The following is a 15,132-nucleotide window of genomic DNA, read 5'->3' as shown; positions in this document are numbered from 1 at the left end:
ACTGACTTTGATTTCCTGCAGGCTTCTCCATTGATTTTGTAGGAAGCTGACAGGGAACATTGCGATCCCGTGACTGTGGGTAACTTCACAGTCATGTGGCGGCTGGAACTCTGAGGGCCCACTATAAGTCCTCCCTTGTTCAGCACTGCCACAAGTCATAGGCCATATTATAAGAGCAATAAATTCCAGTATGGCTTAAACTGGATAGCACTGGGACCCTTCCTCACTCTTCCCCCATTTTCCCTAACTTCTGAAACACGCATACGGGAGAGGAGAATAAAGACAGATCTTAGAGAAGACTTGTGTTTGTAGACCACTCTAGGACTTTGTTTGGGCAATAAGAAGAGACTGTGTATTGTGAGTGAGGCGCACAATCGATTTTAACTCTCTCGGTACACACCAGTAATATACTTAATCTATATGCTGACTTTTTTAAAAAAATTCTCCCGAGTCCTATTTTTAAAAATCCCCTTTTCTGGTGGGCTTGTGAAGAGCACAACTTTCTCCCAGATAGTTGGCTTTGATAGATGGAAAATGCCAAGAAATGGATGGGTTTTTTCCCCCCTGTCATTTTTCAGAATTGCTTAAATCTTGCAATGGGGTCTTCAGCTTCCTGATCTGGGGACTTGGAAAGTTAAGCAGGCTGCTACAGTAATGGTGGATTCCTGCAGTAGGGAGTGGTTGAACTAGATGACATTTGAAGTTCCTTCCAAACCTGACTTTCTGTGCATCCATGAGTGACTTGGTGATTGTGGTGTTGTGTTCCAGTTCCATTCGTCTGGGCTGTGAACATGGGGCAAAAAATATCTGTAATGGCGACTTTTCCCCCACAGGAAAATTTCTTCCTACAAATACATTGTGTTGTATATGTTTGCCTTTCTGTGCCTTGTTACGTAGGTGAAAAATATAAATCAATCAGGCAAATATGAGAGTAAAAATGTTTCATGGTTATCAAATGACTATCCTCAGTGAATATGCAAGAGAAATAAATACAGTATTGATCTGAACACTTTCCAGTGCAAACTGGAAATTTTCTATGTGAATTTGCATAGGAATTTCTTCCTGGAATTTTTTTCTATTTATAATTTCAAAATTGTTCTGTTCACTAAAAATCTGTAATTTTAACGAAAGAGTGAGAAAGAAAATCTTAATTTCTCCCCCGCCTCCATTATTCTGTGAGGGACATTTGGCCAAGAGAGTGTAAGTGGTTTCAGATTCCTTATAACCTGAACGGTCCTAGACTGACATTCTAACCACTGTATTATAGGTTGGAAATCGAAACATGTTACTTTTTTTTCAATAAATATTTGTGTTACACAGACACGTTTGATGTAGAGTGCTGAAAGATTTTCCCATTCATATGTATCTAAGTAGTTTGCAGCTGGCATGGACTGACTGCAAAATCCCACCCACACCCCTAATTCCTTCATAACATCTGTAGTATGAGAGGATGCTATAGCAAAAGAGTCAAGGGTATAGATTGCTCTGTGCCTTTAAGAGAGGACTGTGATTATTCAGGAACATCTGGAAGGCCACAGGTCCCTGACTTGATTTAATAGCTTTATATATGCCAATCAGGCTTTCGTGGGCAGAGATCATCTTCTAACATCTGTAAAGTTAAGTTGCTGCTACAGGGCAGGAGGAGAGGCAGGAGCAATTTTGGCAACCCTCTCTATTTGGGATCCTTTGTACAGCTGAACTCCAAATAAGGGAGCTGGTGTCTGTCTTGTTGTTGCAACTCTAGGGGGAAGAGTTGGCCATATAATGTAAAAACTGATACTGACATTGTAGAGATTTGACTTTCTTCACATTCATGTTTTGAATGTCAACTGAAAGCCACACTCTTAAATACATTTTTGATTATACAGATTTTGGAGTCCCTTATGATATCAGTTGAAACAAGACCTTTAAAAGTTTAAAAATCGTTTCTCTTTTGAAGATTTGAAACTATAACATTCATTCATTCATTCATTCATTCATTCATTCATTCACACATCAGGTTTCCTAGTGCTGTTTAATGGCTGAGTTTGCAAGATACATTTAACTGAGTTAAAGACTTAGTGGCTCTAATTGATATTAGCATACTTACTTTGGTTTACTTGAAACATTGGTTAATTTTAATGCATAGTATGAAGCAACATGTTATGTTCACTGTATTGTGCAAACTGAAAAAGTGGTTTAAATTAATAATTTAAGGCTTTGCTTTGCTTGGGAGAATGAAATAATAAATGGAGATGCATCACCTTTAGTTACATTTGCTTGACTTGGTACTTCCAGGAGAATACTGACCTTAAGTCAGTGATTTTTGATGGATCAGAACCAACTGTTTGGCTTTAGGAAGTGATTATAATAACCCAAAGAAAGCCTCCTATGGATCAGTTATTCATGTAGTAACATGTATGAAGGAAGAACGCTTGAGGTTGCACACCGATTCAGGGGAGGCCGCCCTTCAGGGATTGTTACTTCGAGGTGAGTGGGGATGTCTTTGCATTGTGAGAGTCCCAGTGCTCCTTGTTGGGATTCACCAATGCAGATGATGATGATGACAGTGATGATCATGATCTCATGCAGAGCCTTGTGAGGCTCTCTCGGCTGTTCTGCGCAGAGGTTCTGGGACCGAATCGGTTCCGTTTGTTTTCAGCCATGCAACAAGGAGTTTTGTTCTTGGAGCTTGATTGTCCTTTGAGAAATCTTCATTTTGTTTTATTTTACTTGTTTTATTTCTTTCACTTTTTGTCCATTAAATCATGAGGGATTGTAGGACACAGGAGTTCAACTCCACCCATTTGCGGACAGCCCAGTTCCACAAGCATCAGTATGGTGGCAAGAAACTTTTCTCACATGTGTCTGTTGTGCTTTGGGGAAGGTTTATCATTCAGCTCACGAGGACAGCCAGAATTTGTAAAACAGATCCAGTCCAAAAACGTCTCCTGCCTGTTAAATACGCTTTAGGAAAGGTGAAGATTCTGTGGTTATTATAGCCCCTTTATTTTAATTCAGCTGACCTCTCCTTCCCAGCTTTGAGATTTCTCCCTGCGGGTAATACAGTGGTACCTTGGTACTCAACTGCTTTGAAACTCATTGAATTTGATACTCAACGCATTTTGATGTGAAAGTTTTGTCCCACTATCCATCGTTTATTTGATGATCAATGCACAAACAAGAACTTGTCAATGACAGCTGCCTTGTGACTCACTATATTAATCCTTATGGGAAAAATTGTTTGGTACTCGTTGTGCCTCCAGGAACCGATTAATGGTTGGTACTAAGATATTACTGTCTACCATCTGTATCAGGAAAATCACCTGATCAATTGGCCAGAATCTACTAACTTAGAAAACTTAACAGCCGACCAGGTCAAAGGTGCCCCACTGCTAGATCTCTGTGGCTGCATAACCCGTCTCTGCGCTCCTGTCAAAGTCCCTTGAACTGAGGCCGTCTCTTCCATTCATCACCACGTGGAAAACTTCAGATCAGCTCTCTGGACAGGAGGAAGGTGCTGTTGGAGCCGATCTGTCTTCATCTCCCACAGGAAGAAAAGTGTCTTTCACCATGATAACCTTTTTCCTCCTGAAATCCATCTTCGTGATGCTCCTTATGCTGTCTCCTACACTTTCAGGCCATCCAGAGGTCCTGTATATGAATGTTTGTTTTCTACCTATAATAAGTCTTGTCTTTTTAATGGAATTGTCATCTGCTTCTGGGCTTCAAAGGCCCAGATTTCCCTCACCCTTTTTCCAAATGAGAGTTACAGACTTTTAATAGCAGCTCTACTTAGGTGCATTTAATTAAAGTAGTTTGAAAATTCTGACTTTTGCAAAAAAAACAAGAACCTGGAAGGCCACTTAAGTAGGTGTGTTTCTGATAGTTTGGATCATGCATTGTGCTTGCTTGCAAAAATTGAAGGATTTCGACTTGAACATTTCAAGCTTATATACACATTCTTGAGTATGAATGGGAGCCCTGTGTGCCCCTCTGAACCTGAAAGACATGACAGAACTCCTACATAGTGTGTGCACAGGCCACCTGGAGCCTGGAAGGTTACTTTTAGTAAGCAAATACCATACAGTAAACCAATATATGTGAGAAGCAAAAAAACCTCCAAACCTCAGTTTTTCCTATTTTATTCAGGGAGTACTGTATCTTGTGGGATGTGGTGGCTCAGTGGCTAAGATGCTGAGCTTGTCGATCGAAAGGTTGGCAGTTCAGCGGTTCGAATGCCTAGTGCTGCGTAATGGGGTGAGCTCCCGTTCCTTGTCCCACCTTCTGCCAATCTAGCAGTCCAAAAGGACTTAAAAAATGCAAGTAGAAAAATAGGGACCACCCTTGGTGGGAAGGTAACAGCGTTATATGCGCCTTTGGCGTTGAATCATGCTGGCCACATGGCCACGGAGATGTCTTAGGACAGCGCTGGCTCTTTGGGTTTGAAACAGAGATGAGCACCGCTCCCTAGAGTCAGGAACAATTAGCATATATGTGCGAGGGAAGCCTTTACCTTTATTGTGTCTTAGCATGAGTGTGTGTGTTGCAGGGAGGGGGGGATTGAATTCTAGATTTCTAGATGTCTTAGAAGCCCTGTAACCATCTTGGGATCCTTACTGTCTCTTCAGTGATAATTAAGTCACTGCATTTGTTAAAGTCAGGAGCATCAGCAGCAATGGGAAGGCCTGAGCTAACTGTGGATGTCAGGGTCTTCTATCTGGCACCACATAATAAAGTTGTTGGGTTTTTTGACGGGAAGTCGCATCCGACCCATCCTGACCCCATGGACAACGTTCCTCCAGGCCTTCCTGTCCTCTACCATCCTCTGGAGCCCATTTAAGCTCACACCTACTGCTTCAGTGACTCCATCCAGCCACCTCCTTCTCTGTCGTCCCATTCTTCTTTTGCCCTCAATCTTTCCCAGCATTAGGCTCTTCTCCAGGGAGTCCTAAATAATAAAGTTACCCTCCAGAAAAGAGGCATACAAGTGAAGGAAGGGCGGGAAGAGGCCTCTGTTTGACAACTCCTTTCTCATTTAGAGCTGATGGAAGTTGGAAACGAAGCCTTGACTTTCTCCGTCCCAATAATGTCCAGGATAGCTGCAGGGCTATCCATACCCAGGATGCTTAGGTGGAGAACTGGCCTTCGTGCTTATTTTCCTCATAAAACTCCTTTTATTCCTTCTGTACCTGAAAGTGTTACAAATGTTGGGCTTGCGAATGTGGACAGAAATCTGAGTGGATACAAAAATTGTGGCACCAGTTTCTCGGTATGGACATTATTGTTAGCAGATTAAGAATTGGTCTAGGCTGTGCCTAGAGATTTAGTCCTTTAGTAGATCATCTGGAGGGCGGAGGGCAGGCCCTCTGAAAAATGACCTCCTGGAGAGAGCTCAGCCTGGGCGTGCTGGAAAAAGTCAGTGGTGTCATGGATTTATAGCAATCAAGCTGGGAAGTGTGTCAAGTCTGGCCTCAGTCTCTGTCCTGCGATGTCCCCCTGTGATCCTTGGTCTTCACTTTGTTTTTTCTAGAGCTTGCCTTTGAACAAAGTCCTCTTAGCCCAGTGCAGCAAGAACAAATTTGCCATTTTTCCTCTTCATGGTTATAATAAATTGTATTTATTAGGAATGAAATGTACTTATTAGGAGAAAGCAATTCTGACAAAGGTTAATCCTCCCCCTCATTCTAATACATTTAAATTAGAGTCGCTGCAAGAGAAGGAGCAGGACTTCCACAAACTGGAAAATGGGATGGGGGGTGGGGAAGGGCTACTGTAGGCTCTAGAATGAGTTGCACACTTTCCCAGCCTTGAAAGTTTCGGTAGATTGCTTAGATTCCTGAAGGGCTAATCAGGTGTGGCGCTGAAGGATTTGTCTTTTCTTTCCAACTCCTGAAACCACAAAGTTCTGATTATTTTATCCAATTGAAAAGCAAGGGGATTTTTCATTAGGTTGAATCCTGCAGAATAAAGGTTTTTTAAAAAGCACATGTAAATAAAAGTACTTCAGTTTTCATATTTGCCTAACACATGTAGGATACCAGAGAGATGTCTACTGTTTCTTGATGTAAGAGAATTTTGATTTTTTCCCCCTTTTGGTAAACTTTACGTTTGTTTATTTTTATACTCGCTTGGGAAATTAATCTTGAGTATTTATAGTCTTTGTGGTCAGCTGAAGCGAGTTATTTTGCTTCAGAGATTTCTAAGATTTCCACATGAACTCTGCTCTTTTCTCCTGTTTCGTTTTTAAAGCTTGGTTCTTTTGCCTTATAATTATGCCATTTTGAGCTTTTTTGGGGGAAGTGTGTCCTATTTTATGGATTCATAATTGGGATTTGGGTTACTCCTCTTCCTGTTTTTTTTTTAAACCCACAGTTAATACACAATGAGAAAGTTCAAAAGCCGTGGTTGTGATATCTTTTAGATCCTGCAGCTGTTACAATATTTCCGTGTAGGCTCTTCTTTTCTGAGCTGATTCCATGTTGACTGCCTAAAGTCCAGAAGTCCACCAAGTCTAGCAACAGGCGGGCTCCCCTTGAGGGCTGATATTCTTTAAAGTGAATCACTTTATCTGGATGCTTAGCTCTCCTTCCCAGGGAAAGGCTACTTAAAGGGCAGAGTGGGGTCTTCCTCTTATTTCTAAGAGGAATAACTACATAAAAACCAATACAAACCAAAAATGAGATTGGGAATTGGGCACAACATACAAAAATATCAGACAACATCCAGCCGTCCGTCTCACCAAGGCTTTGCTGTTTTCAAATCATGACATCAGGAGTGCCACTTCAGTTTAAGCAGGATGCCAACTATCCCCTGCTACCAGTATGAGTTCATTGGCACCCTCCTAGAGACTTAAAGGTTTGAGAGCAAAGTAAGGACCCCTTCGGCTGAATTCCCTCTGTCTGATTCAGGCTACAATTAGAGTTCAGGGTTGAGTCCTACAGCTCTGGATTTTCTTCCGCCCGTCAGCTGAGCTCATGGCGATGCTTGCGACTCCCTGCATCTTTCTGAGGGAGGCATTAGAAACGCTGGGCTGTGGAAATTGGCATCCTTCCCGTCCTCGGGCAGCAAGGTTACTTTTGGTGATAAGTTACATATTTTAGTTAATAGTTGAGCAAACTTGCATTGGCCATATTTTAAGATCTCTCTGGGTGAATGCAACCTGGCCCAGGGGCCTATTATTTTTTAACTTACCATATCTAAAACATAATTCTTTGGTACTTATATTTTGGCAAAATTTGGTGGATGCATTCTCGGGAAAAAAATAAAACAGAAATGTGTTACTGTGGTATAAATTTTCTTCCATTTTGCCCCCCAAAAGCCACTTTGGCAAAGAAATAATTCTACTTTTCTGAAGCTTTCCAGTTTTCTTTAAAAAAAAAAAAAAAGATCCAGCACAATTAAGAGTGGAGGAGTCATTGCCCAAAAGATTTATTTGAGGATTCAGGTTTGAGAATAAGGCTTTATACCATTAAAAGTGTTACGCCTTGCTTGTTCTCCCTTACAGGCTCTTTTGGGTTGTGGAGTTATTGCTCTCTTGAATGCTACGTAACTGCCTAGTTGTCGACTGTCAAAGTCATACCCGCCTCCAAATCAGATCCAACAGCTAAGAACACATAAGTTGAGGCATTTACTATTCAGAAATAGAAAACTGAGAAGTTCCCAAATTCAGGCAACACATTTAAACCCAAACAGACAGGCTTTCTGTGGCCTCCCTTCAAATGCAAGTCAGACGCCTGCATGGATTTCTCTGCAATTCTCTGCTGCTGTTTTCTTGCACAGGGGAACAGTGCTTGCCATGCCAGCTAGCCGGTAGAACATTCATTACTTTCCTAATTATTGGGTGGCTGGGGGAAGGGTAGATTTCCTGCCTTTATTTTTATCCATTCACTATTTCACCATGTTGTTTTAGCCTTTAATTAGATACAGGTTTGATGTTATAGGATTTGAAGGAAGAATATTACAGCTTTTCTACATACATACATACCTACATACCCACTCGCGACGCTTTTCCTCTTTGGGGAAAGCAGCATTATCTAAAGCACAGAAATGAAGTAAGAAGCATTGCAGCCCGAGAAGGTCTGGTGGTAACATAGAGGCTAGACATCCCTGAAGAAGCAGGGTTGGTAATATGATGGAAAGTGGCAGCCGGAGGGTGTGTCCTAGCCAGTGAAACCTCTTTGGTGAAAGGAGAGATTGTGAGATCACACACATGTATTCCAGATAATTGCTCCTCCAAAGAAGAATGCAAAAACTGACTAAGCTAACAGTCATAATATAGCCTTCATGTACATAAATTCTGACCATATCTTAATTAATTTCATTTTCTTTTTTTCTTACTGTTTTTCAAATATTAAGATACTTCAGAATGGAATGGCAATTCTTATGACATTCACCGGGTGAGTTTTCTTCAATCCTTAATGGAAGGAGTTTCAAGTATGAGTTTCAGGACTTTGGACATTTTTTTAAATCAATGACAAAAGATTACAGTGCTGTTTTTTTGGAAAGTTATATGGTCCACATGATTTCCAAATAAAATTGAATTTAATTACAGGTAGTCCTCAACTTACGACCACAATTGAGCCCAAACTTTATGTTGCTAAGTGAAGCATTTGTTAAGTGCGTTTTGCCCCATTTTGCGACTTTCCTTGCCATAGTTGTTAAGTGAATCACTGTAGTTGTTAAGTTAGTAACACAGTTATTAAGTGAATCTGGTGTCATCATTGATTTTGCTTGTCAGACGGTTGCAAAAGGCAATCACAATCCCCCGGGACACTGTGACCATCATAACTATGAGCCAATTGCCAAGCATCCTAATTTTTATCACGTGACCACAGGATGCTACAACGGTCGTAAGCTTGAAAAATGGTCATAAGTCACTTTTTTCCATTCCACTAAATGAACTGTTATAAGTCGAGGACTACCTGTATAAGAATCCTTCCTGTGGGAAAGAGCTGTTTGAATTCTGAAGAAAAACATGATAGGATGGAACTTTAAGAATGTCTGCCCTCATAGATAGTCTGGGTGTAAATGAAAATTTTAGGTGCTGAAGTTTTCTACCTGCAGCGTATAAGGAATGGCTCAGCCATATGACTTGAGTCTAGGACTTCCTTATTCCGTGCTTTGTCTTTCGATGCTCAGGATGCCTTAATTGAAGAGTAACTGTTAGAATTTCTGGTCCATTCTTCAGATAGCTCAGTGATCCATAGTTTCCTTTTGGTGCTTTTTGGCTGATGCTTCTGTGTGCTGCTGTGGAGCCTTAATTCCTAACCAGGAGCAATATATTTCTTAGAAATGGCATTAAAGCTGTAGCGCTTGTTCTGCAGCATTTCCCGTCACCTTTTCCCTGACTTCAGATGGGTTGCAATATGAAATTCATAATTTTGTATTTTTCCCCCTACAGCTATTTTTCACCACAGCTGTGAGTCACATTTTTTAAAAAATTCACATTTAGATGCATATGCAGTTACCAGACTCTATAATTATTTTTAAGTAACCCGAAATGATGCCAGTGGTCTCTCAAGCATTGTAGTAATCCTGTCCATTTCTTGTGGAATGTATTCCTGCCTTAAACATAACCAGGCAAAATGCTGCATCTTGATTTAAGAAAGCTTTTATTATTGTTGTCCAGAGGAATGCTTTGGAATAATGAAAAATAAATGCCTATTATAAAGTACAGAACCTCTTGGTTTTTTCTTGTGCTGGATTAGGACATTGACAAAGTTTTGTAGGGAGGGGTTGAAATGCCATAGCTTGGGGTGGCATCTGGGAACACGGACATCACTTTTCTGGAAAATCGGAGACCAGGACTTGAAAATGTGGTTCTGCCCCCAATTAAGATCATTTTTATTTTCATAATTGATTTTCTAGGTCTTTTGCACTGCTATTAACCCAGGGGGAAGGGTTTTTTTTATTTAAGAGATTGGGCGAAGAGAGGATCAGAGCAGGTGGTCAGCTTGGGGGCTTTTTCCAGGATACCTTTAAGTCCTGTCAGGCTATGCTCAGCAGGTGAGCACCTGAGGGATTTGTATTCCCAGGACGGTCTATTTTTCACAAAAGATGCTGTTTTGTTGTGTGAATCTTTGCATCAGAACGTTTCCTGTGGTAATTTATCAATTTACTGTTGGACTGGAGTTAGATGTGAAATTTTTAAAAGAAAATTGCAACGGCTTTCCATTTTGCTGATTTGCATATTGCATGGGACAGGACTTAGTGGATCTGATAAATGCCACTTTCTGAGGCGCCCTTGAAGCCTGTGGCTTGGCAAATAGAGGTCTCTGCTAGGAAACCTCATTCCTAGCATTAGGACTGCTATTTGGTAAGTGTTGACAGTATTTTTACCTGTGTGTGAGCAGCTTTGCAGGAAGGTGGGAAGAATATACTGGGTGGGAGGCACAGCACTCAACCAGTCAGAGCCTTCTATGGCCGAGGATGCTCTGAGTGGATCAAAGCCTTTTGAGTCTGCTTTGAGGGGAAGGAGCTTCTGTGTAGGTCTAAAAACCAGATTAAGACAGGCCAGTCCTATCACCTGGGCCTCTCAGACAGGTAGCTCCCGGGTCTGTCGGCAGTATTTGCTCAGAACTGGGAAAGTTTGGTCTGTGGGTTTCTTGGTTGTGGCCGACTTTGCTTTTCCAGCAGTGGCTAAATGACAACACTGGGCAGAATCTTTGCAAGCTTTTAAATTTTGTTACTGCTCCATTATTCCCAAGATTTAGCAGAGAGAGAATCTGTTCGTCTGATGAAGATCAGTGAGGCCAAACTGGTTTGCAGCCTCTGAGGCTTCTTTCGTCCAAGTGGGAACCAGGGGGCTGCAAAAAACTCCAGGTTTTCTTAAGTAGCATGTTGGCAACACAATCAGCACATGGTTAAGGCAGCAGCATTTCTCTGCCAGACTCAGGGAGACCCTGCAAGAGATTTAGTCAAGTAACGTTCAACGACTAAAACGGAATCACCGCCGTTTGGGGGAGAAGGAGGGCCCCAGTCCCTTTCAGAAGGGTATGGTGGGAAAGGTAGTCAGGGCGGCGTTAGCCATTGGGATTGTATATCGCGGCCTTTGTCGCTTCCATCTCCCTTTTGTCAGGTTCCTGCTCGGCCTTTATTCACTGCATTCATCCAGGTTTCAGGTGGGATAGCCGGAAGAGCTTCTGGTCCAGGATCATGCTGGGCGTTTGCATAGAGGGTGAGCTTAAACCTCAGTGGATCTCAGTGGCCTCTGGACTCACCGGCTGGTACCTTTTCAGATGATAACGGCCTGATGATTTGGGCAAAAGCCCCTTTTTCTTTGAGAAAGCCCAAGACATCAGTAAGTTTTTGATGGATTGCCATGAAGCTTATAGGCCAAGAATTGGCAGGTTCAAGGGGAGTGGCTGCTATGCCTTGCAAGTTCCTTGATTTATCTTGACGAGAAACTTCTGTAAGGCAAACCTGTTTAATTGGGAGAACCTTTAAAATTATGAAAAAATAAAATCTTTGTAGGTTTTTACCACTTTCAGCCTTTGTTGCTCTGTAAAAGAGAAGTCTTCATAAAGGAATCAAAAGAAATATCTAGAATTTTCTCTCCCCACCCCCACCCCCCGCTATGTGTATTTCTGTAAGATTTCAGAATTGTGCTGATGCACTGAATATGACCTACATAACTTTCAATTTAAAAATTTATGCCAGGTGGAAATTTATGAAATATTTTAGCATGAAAGAGAACCTTTTTCCCCTTAGGAAAATTAAACAATAAATCACCCAGCTTTCAATTTATCGCCCTAAGGCTGGTCATAGATAGCGTCCGTTCCCCTACATTGTTCTGGAAAAAAATATAATTGTATAAGACAGCTTAGCTTCTATCCTCCTACTCTCTAGAATTTTTAATTTCAGCTGTTTCTGCTTGGATTTATTTCCAATATTCCTGCTTGGCTTTTCAATTTCCTCAGTTATTAAATTTTAATTCAGTGCATTAGCATTTAAATTAAAAAGGGGGTTATTTTATCGAACTCCCTCTCCCTGCAACCTCTGAAATGGCCTGTTTCTGCCATAGATGCCCCCCCTTCGAAATGCAGCCAATCTCTTCTAATGCACATTTGTGCAAATTCATAGGGGGAGGGGTGGGGTCCAAGGTCTGAAATAATGCTGTGTTTAAGGAAAGCCTTTTTCAGATTTTTTTTTTAAATGGGTAATCTCATAATTTTTATTATTAAAAAGGCAGGAGGAAATTTAAATTGCAAGTATTTGGAACTGCAGTTTTATTAGGATGGATTTATGGAAGAGTTTGGACCTTTTGAATTCCAGGGAATGTTCCCAATTTGGCTGAGTGGGGGTGGGGAGAATCGATGATTCTACCTATTATGTTGATGCATTCACAGATTTCTGCCTTTAATGGGATGTGTGCTTCTATATATAAATTATTCCACTCCAGAAACACTGAAATTTTTCTGCACAGAAATTTTCTTTGTGACATGGTTTTCTTCTGTTTTCCATTTTGTCCAGATGGTTTTGTGGCGATGGGGGTGGGGTGAGGTGGTGCTCTGGAAGATTCCAGAGACTACAAGGGAAGTTATGTGACTGTGCCTGTGGAGGTCATTGGGGATCCTCTCCTTGGCCCCCTGCCTTCTTGGCCTGACCTGCCTGCACAAGGCAGGCTGTGGAGTCTTGACACCAGGGCCGCTGGGTACCAACTTGCTACGCTCATCTCTTGCGGTGGCTGCTGTGGACAGGACGTTCCTGCACTTCCCTGGTCTCTTTGGGGACCCGGGGGGGGGAGGGAGAGTGAGCGCCTCCAAGCTTAAGCTCAGATGCGGGCGGGGTGGTAGTGGCTTAGCTCTGCAGCTTTTTTCTTGGCAGCAATGCAGAAGTGGTTATTTTTGAAATTTTCCCAAATTATTCTTCGTGTTCGCAGGTCTAGTGGTGACCCAGGTCTACCCTTGCCTACTGATCATAAAAGGTAAAGGTTCCCCTTGCACATATGCGCTAGTCGTTCCGGACTCTAGGGGGCGGTGCTTATCTCCGTTTCAAAGCCAAAGAGCCAGCGCTGTCCAAAGATGTCTCTGTGGTCATGTGGCTGGCATGATTCAACGCCAAAGGTGCATGGAACACTGTTGCCTTCCCACCAAAGGTGGTCCCTGTTTTTCTACTTGCATTTTTTACATGCTTTCAAACTCTTAGGTTGGCAGAAGCTGGGACAAAGAACGGGTGTTCACTCCGTTTACGCGGCACTAGGTATTCGAACTGCTGAACTACTGACCTTTCGACTGACAAGCTCAGCATCTTGGCCACTGAGCCACTGCATCCCTTATTATCATACTATATCATATTATTATTATTATCATCATATTATTATCATATTATTATCATACTTGGTGGTATATATGCCTGAATGCAGAAATCACATCAAAACTAGACAAGGGGCAGTTTTTGCTCTTCGGAAGTCAGCCAGTGGAGCGTGTGTGTGTGTGTGTGTGTGTGTGTGTGTGTGTGTGTGTGTTGTGAGGTCCCTGTATGTTTTCTCTCTTTCCGCAAGTGACATTCTATCCCTGGAGCTTGCCTCCTCCCTTTTAGGCAGCCCCAATTGGATCACCTCCCTCTGTTGTCCTAGTCCTAGAAGGGAGCTGGTTGCTTCTCCAGAGCTCTGACCTTCCTCTCTGGCTGCTTCCATTCTAGATTGAGGGCGGCAGCAACGGCAGCGGCGGCAGCAGCGTCAATGTTGGGACAAGAGCCTCTGTGGGCAGGTAGGTCCATCTTAGGAGCACCGGGCAACTTCAGTGCTCCGGCCCAGGCCTCAGCTGCCTCTGGAGAGGTTGGCATTGCCCTTCGCCATTTGCTGTGCTTTGATCTGGCTGGAGCTTGTGCCCTGCACCAAGCCGGTTGGGAACTTGGGCACCTCCCTGTCTCTCCATGGGGTAGGAGTCCGCTCCAAATCATGTGACCTTCTCTTGTCCCAAACATGAAAAAATAGGGGTTTCCTGTTCAGGAGAAAATGAACCTTAAAAGGTGATTGAAAGACTTAAAAGGTTGTTTCTGTCTCCCTGATGCTTCTCTCTGTCCCCCCCCTCTTTTTTTTGCTACTTGTTCCCTACTTTACAGTATCTTTTGTCTCTTTCAGCATCTGAAGTGAAGGGGGTTGGGTGGGAGGAGAGTTTGCCAATAGTTTGCTTTTAGAGATCCAAATAATATTTGTTGCTATTCTATGCCCAGTTTGATGTTTTTCAAAATGTTTGGGAATTGGGTTATTAGGCATTCAACAATATTGTGAGCTGCTTAAGAGGAGATTAGCACATGTTGTTTAATTAATTAAACACTCCTTACACTTTGCAGAAGAGGTAGGCTTCCTTTTCTCTTGGCCCATGGCTGTGAATCATGGAAGGTGTGGACGGTCCCAAGTGAGTCCATCTGAAGGACATTCAAAAGTTTTTAGTTAACCAAATACAGTGACAAGCCATTTGTTTAGCCTACAAGACTGTTTTTTTTTAAAAAAAGAAAACCCCCACATGCATAGAAGTATTCCATTTATCCATAAATTCAGGGGCATGTAGAGTCACCCAGCCCTAAGCCCCAGACTGCCTGAATAGACGATGTTCTCTTGGGTGGCTTCGGTAGACTCTCTGAGGCTTAGAGTTCTGTTTTTCCCCTCATCCAAGAGAGCGCTTGAAGAGGACCCAGAAGATTATGAAAGCAGAAGGTTGCGATTCAGCCATGCCTCAAGCATCGCCTAGTGAGGATGCGGCAGCAATGACCGAGGTGAAGGTGAAGACGGAAGTCCCGGATGACTACATTCAGGAGGTGGTCTGGCAGGATGACCCAAAAGAGCCGAAGAAGAAAGGTGGCGGGGTAGCCGAGGTGCCTGCAGAAATTTGTGTGGTGATTGGTGGGGTCCGCAACCAGCAGACTCTCGGTAAGCTAGGTCGGTGGTCCATTGGCTTAACCTTTTCTTGCCAGGGACGGGCTGGGGTCCATGGAGGGCAGAGGGGGCTTTTGAGTGATTGAGGAGGCTCTTGGGTGAGTGTAATTCAGGCAATAAGCATATAGAGCATGGGTCAGCAACCTATGGCTCTGGAGCCGCATGTGGCTCTTTCATCCCTCTGCTGCGGCTCCCTGTTGCTGGTCAGCTCCACAGTTGATAGGGCTTTCGATTAGGAAAGGTAGAGGAAAAAGGATGCTGCGCTAGGAGGA

General features: G+C 42.7%; 1 protein-coding gene across 13 annotated transcripts in view; it reads left to right on the top strand.

The window, feature by feature from the left end:
• Positions 1-15,132, top strand: part of ZNF618 (zinc finger protein 618) — a 41,072-nt gene that overhangs the window by 3,920 nt on the left and 22,020 nt on the right. For 9 of the 13 annotated variants that reach the window (XM_070955876.1, XM_070955872.1, XM_070955879.1 and 6 more), the window contains exons 2-3: positions 13,624-13,691; positions 14,601-14,863. In XM_070955876.1, the coding sequence (XP_070811977.1) occupies positions 13,624-13,691; positions 14,601-14,863 (331 nt within the window). The remainder of the gene's footprint in view (positions 1-13,623; positions 13,692-14,600; positions 14,864-15,132) is intronic. The other 4 variants (XM_070955881.1, XM_070955880.1, XM_070955882.1 and 1 more) reach the window with 1 other exon arrangement.

Source organism: Pituophis catenifer, unplaced genomic scaffold (genome assembly GCF_029215685.1).
Source record: "Pituophis catenifer annectens isolate HBS135680 unplaced genomic scaffold, rPitCat1.0.hap2 SCAF_17, whole genome shotgun sequence".
NCBI classification, from domain to species: domain Eukaryota; kingdom Metazoa; phylum Chordata; class Lepidosauria; order Squamata; family Colubridae; genus Pituophis; species Pituophis catenifer.
The sequence above is the reverse complement of the archived record's forward strand: the minus strand, read 5'-3'. Positions and strand labels throughout refer to the sequence as shown.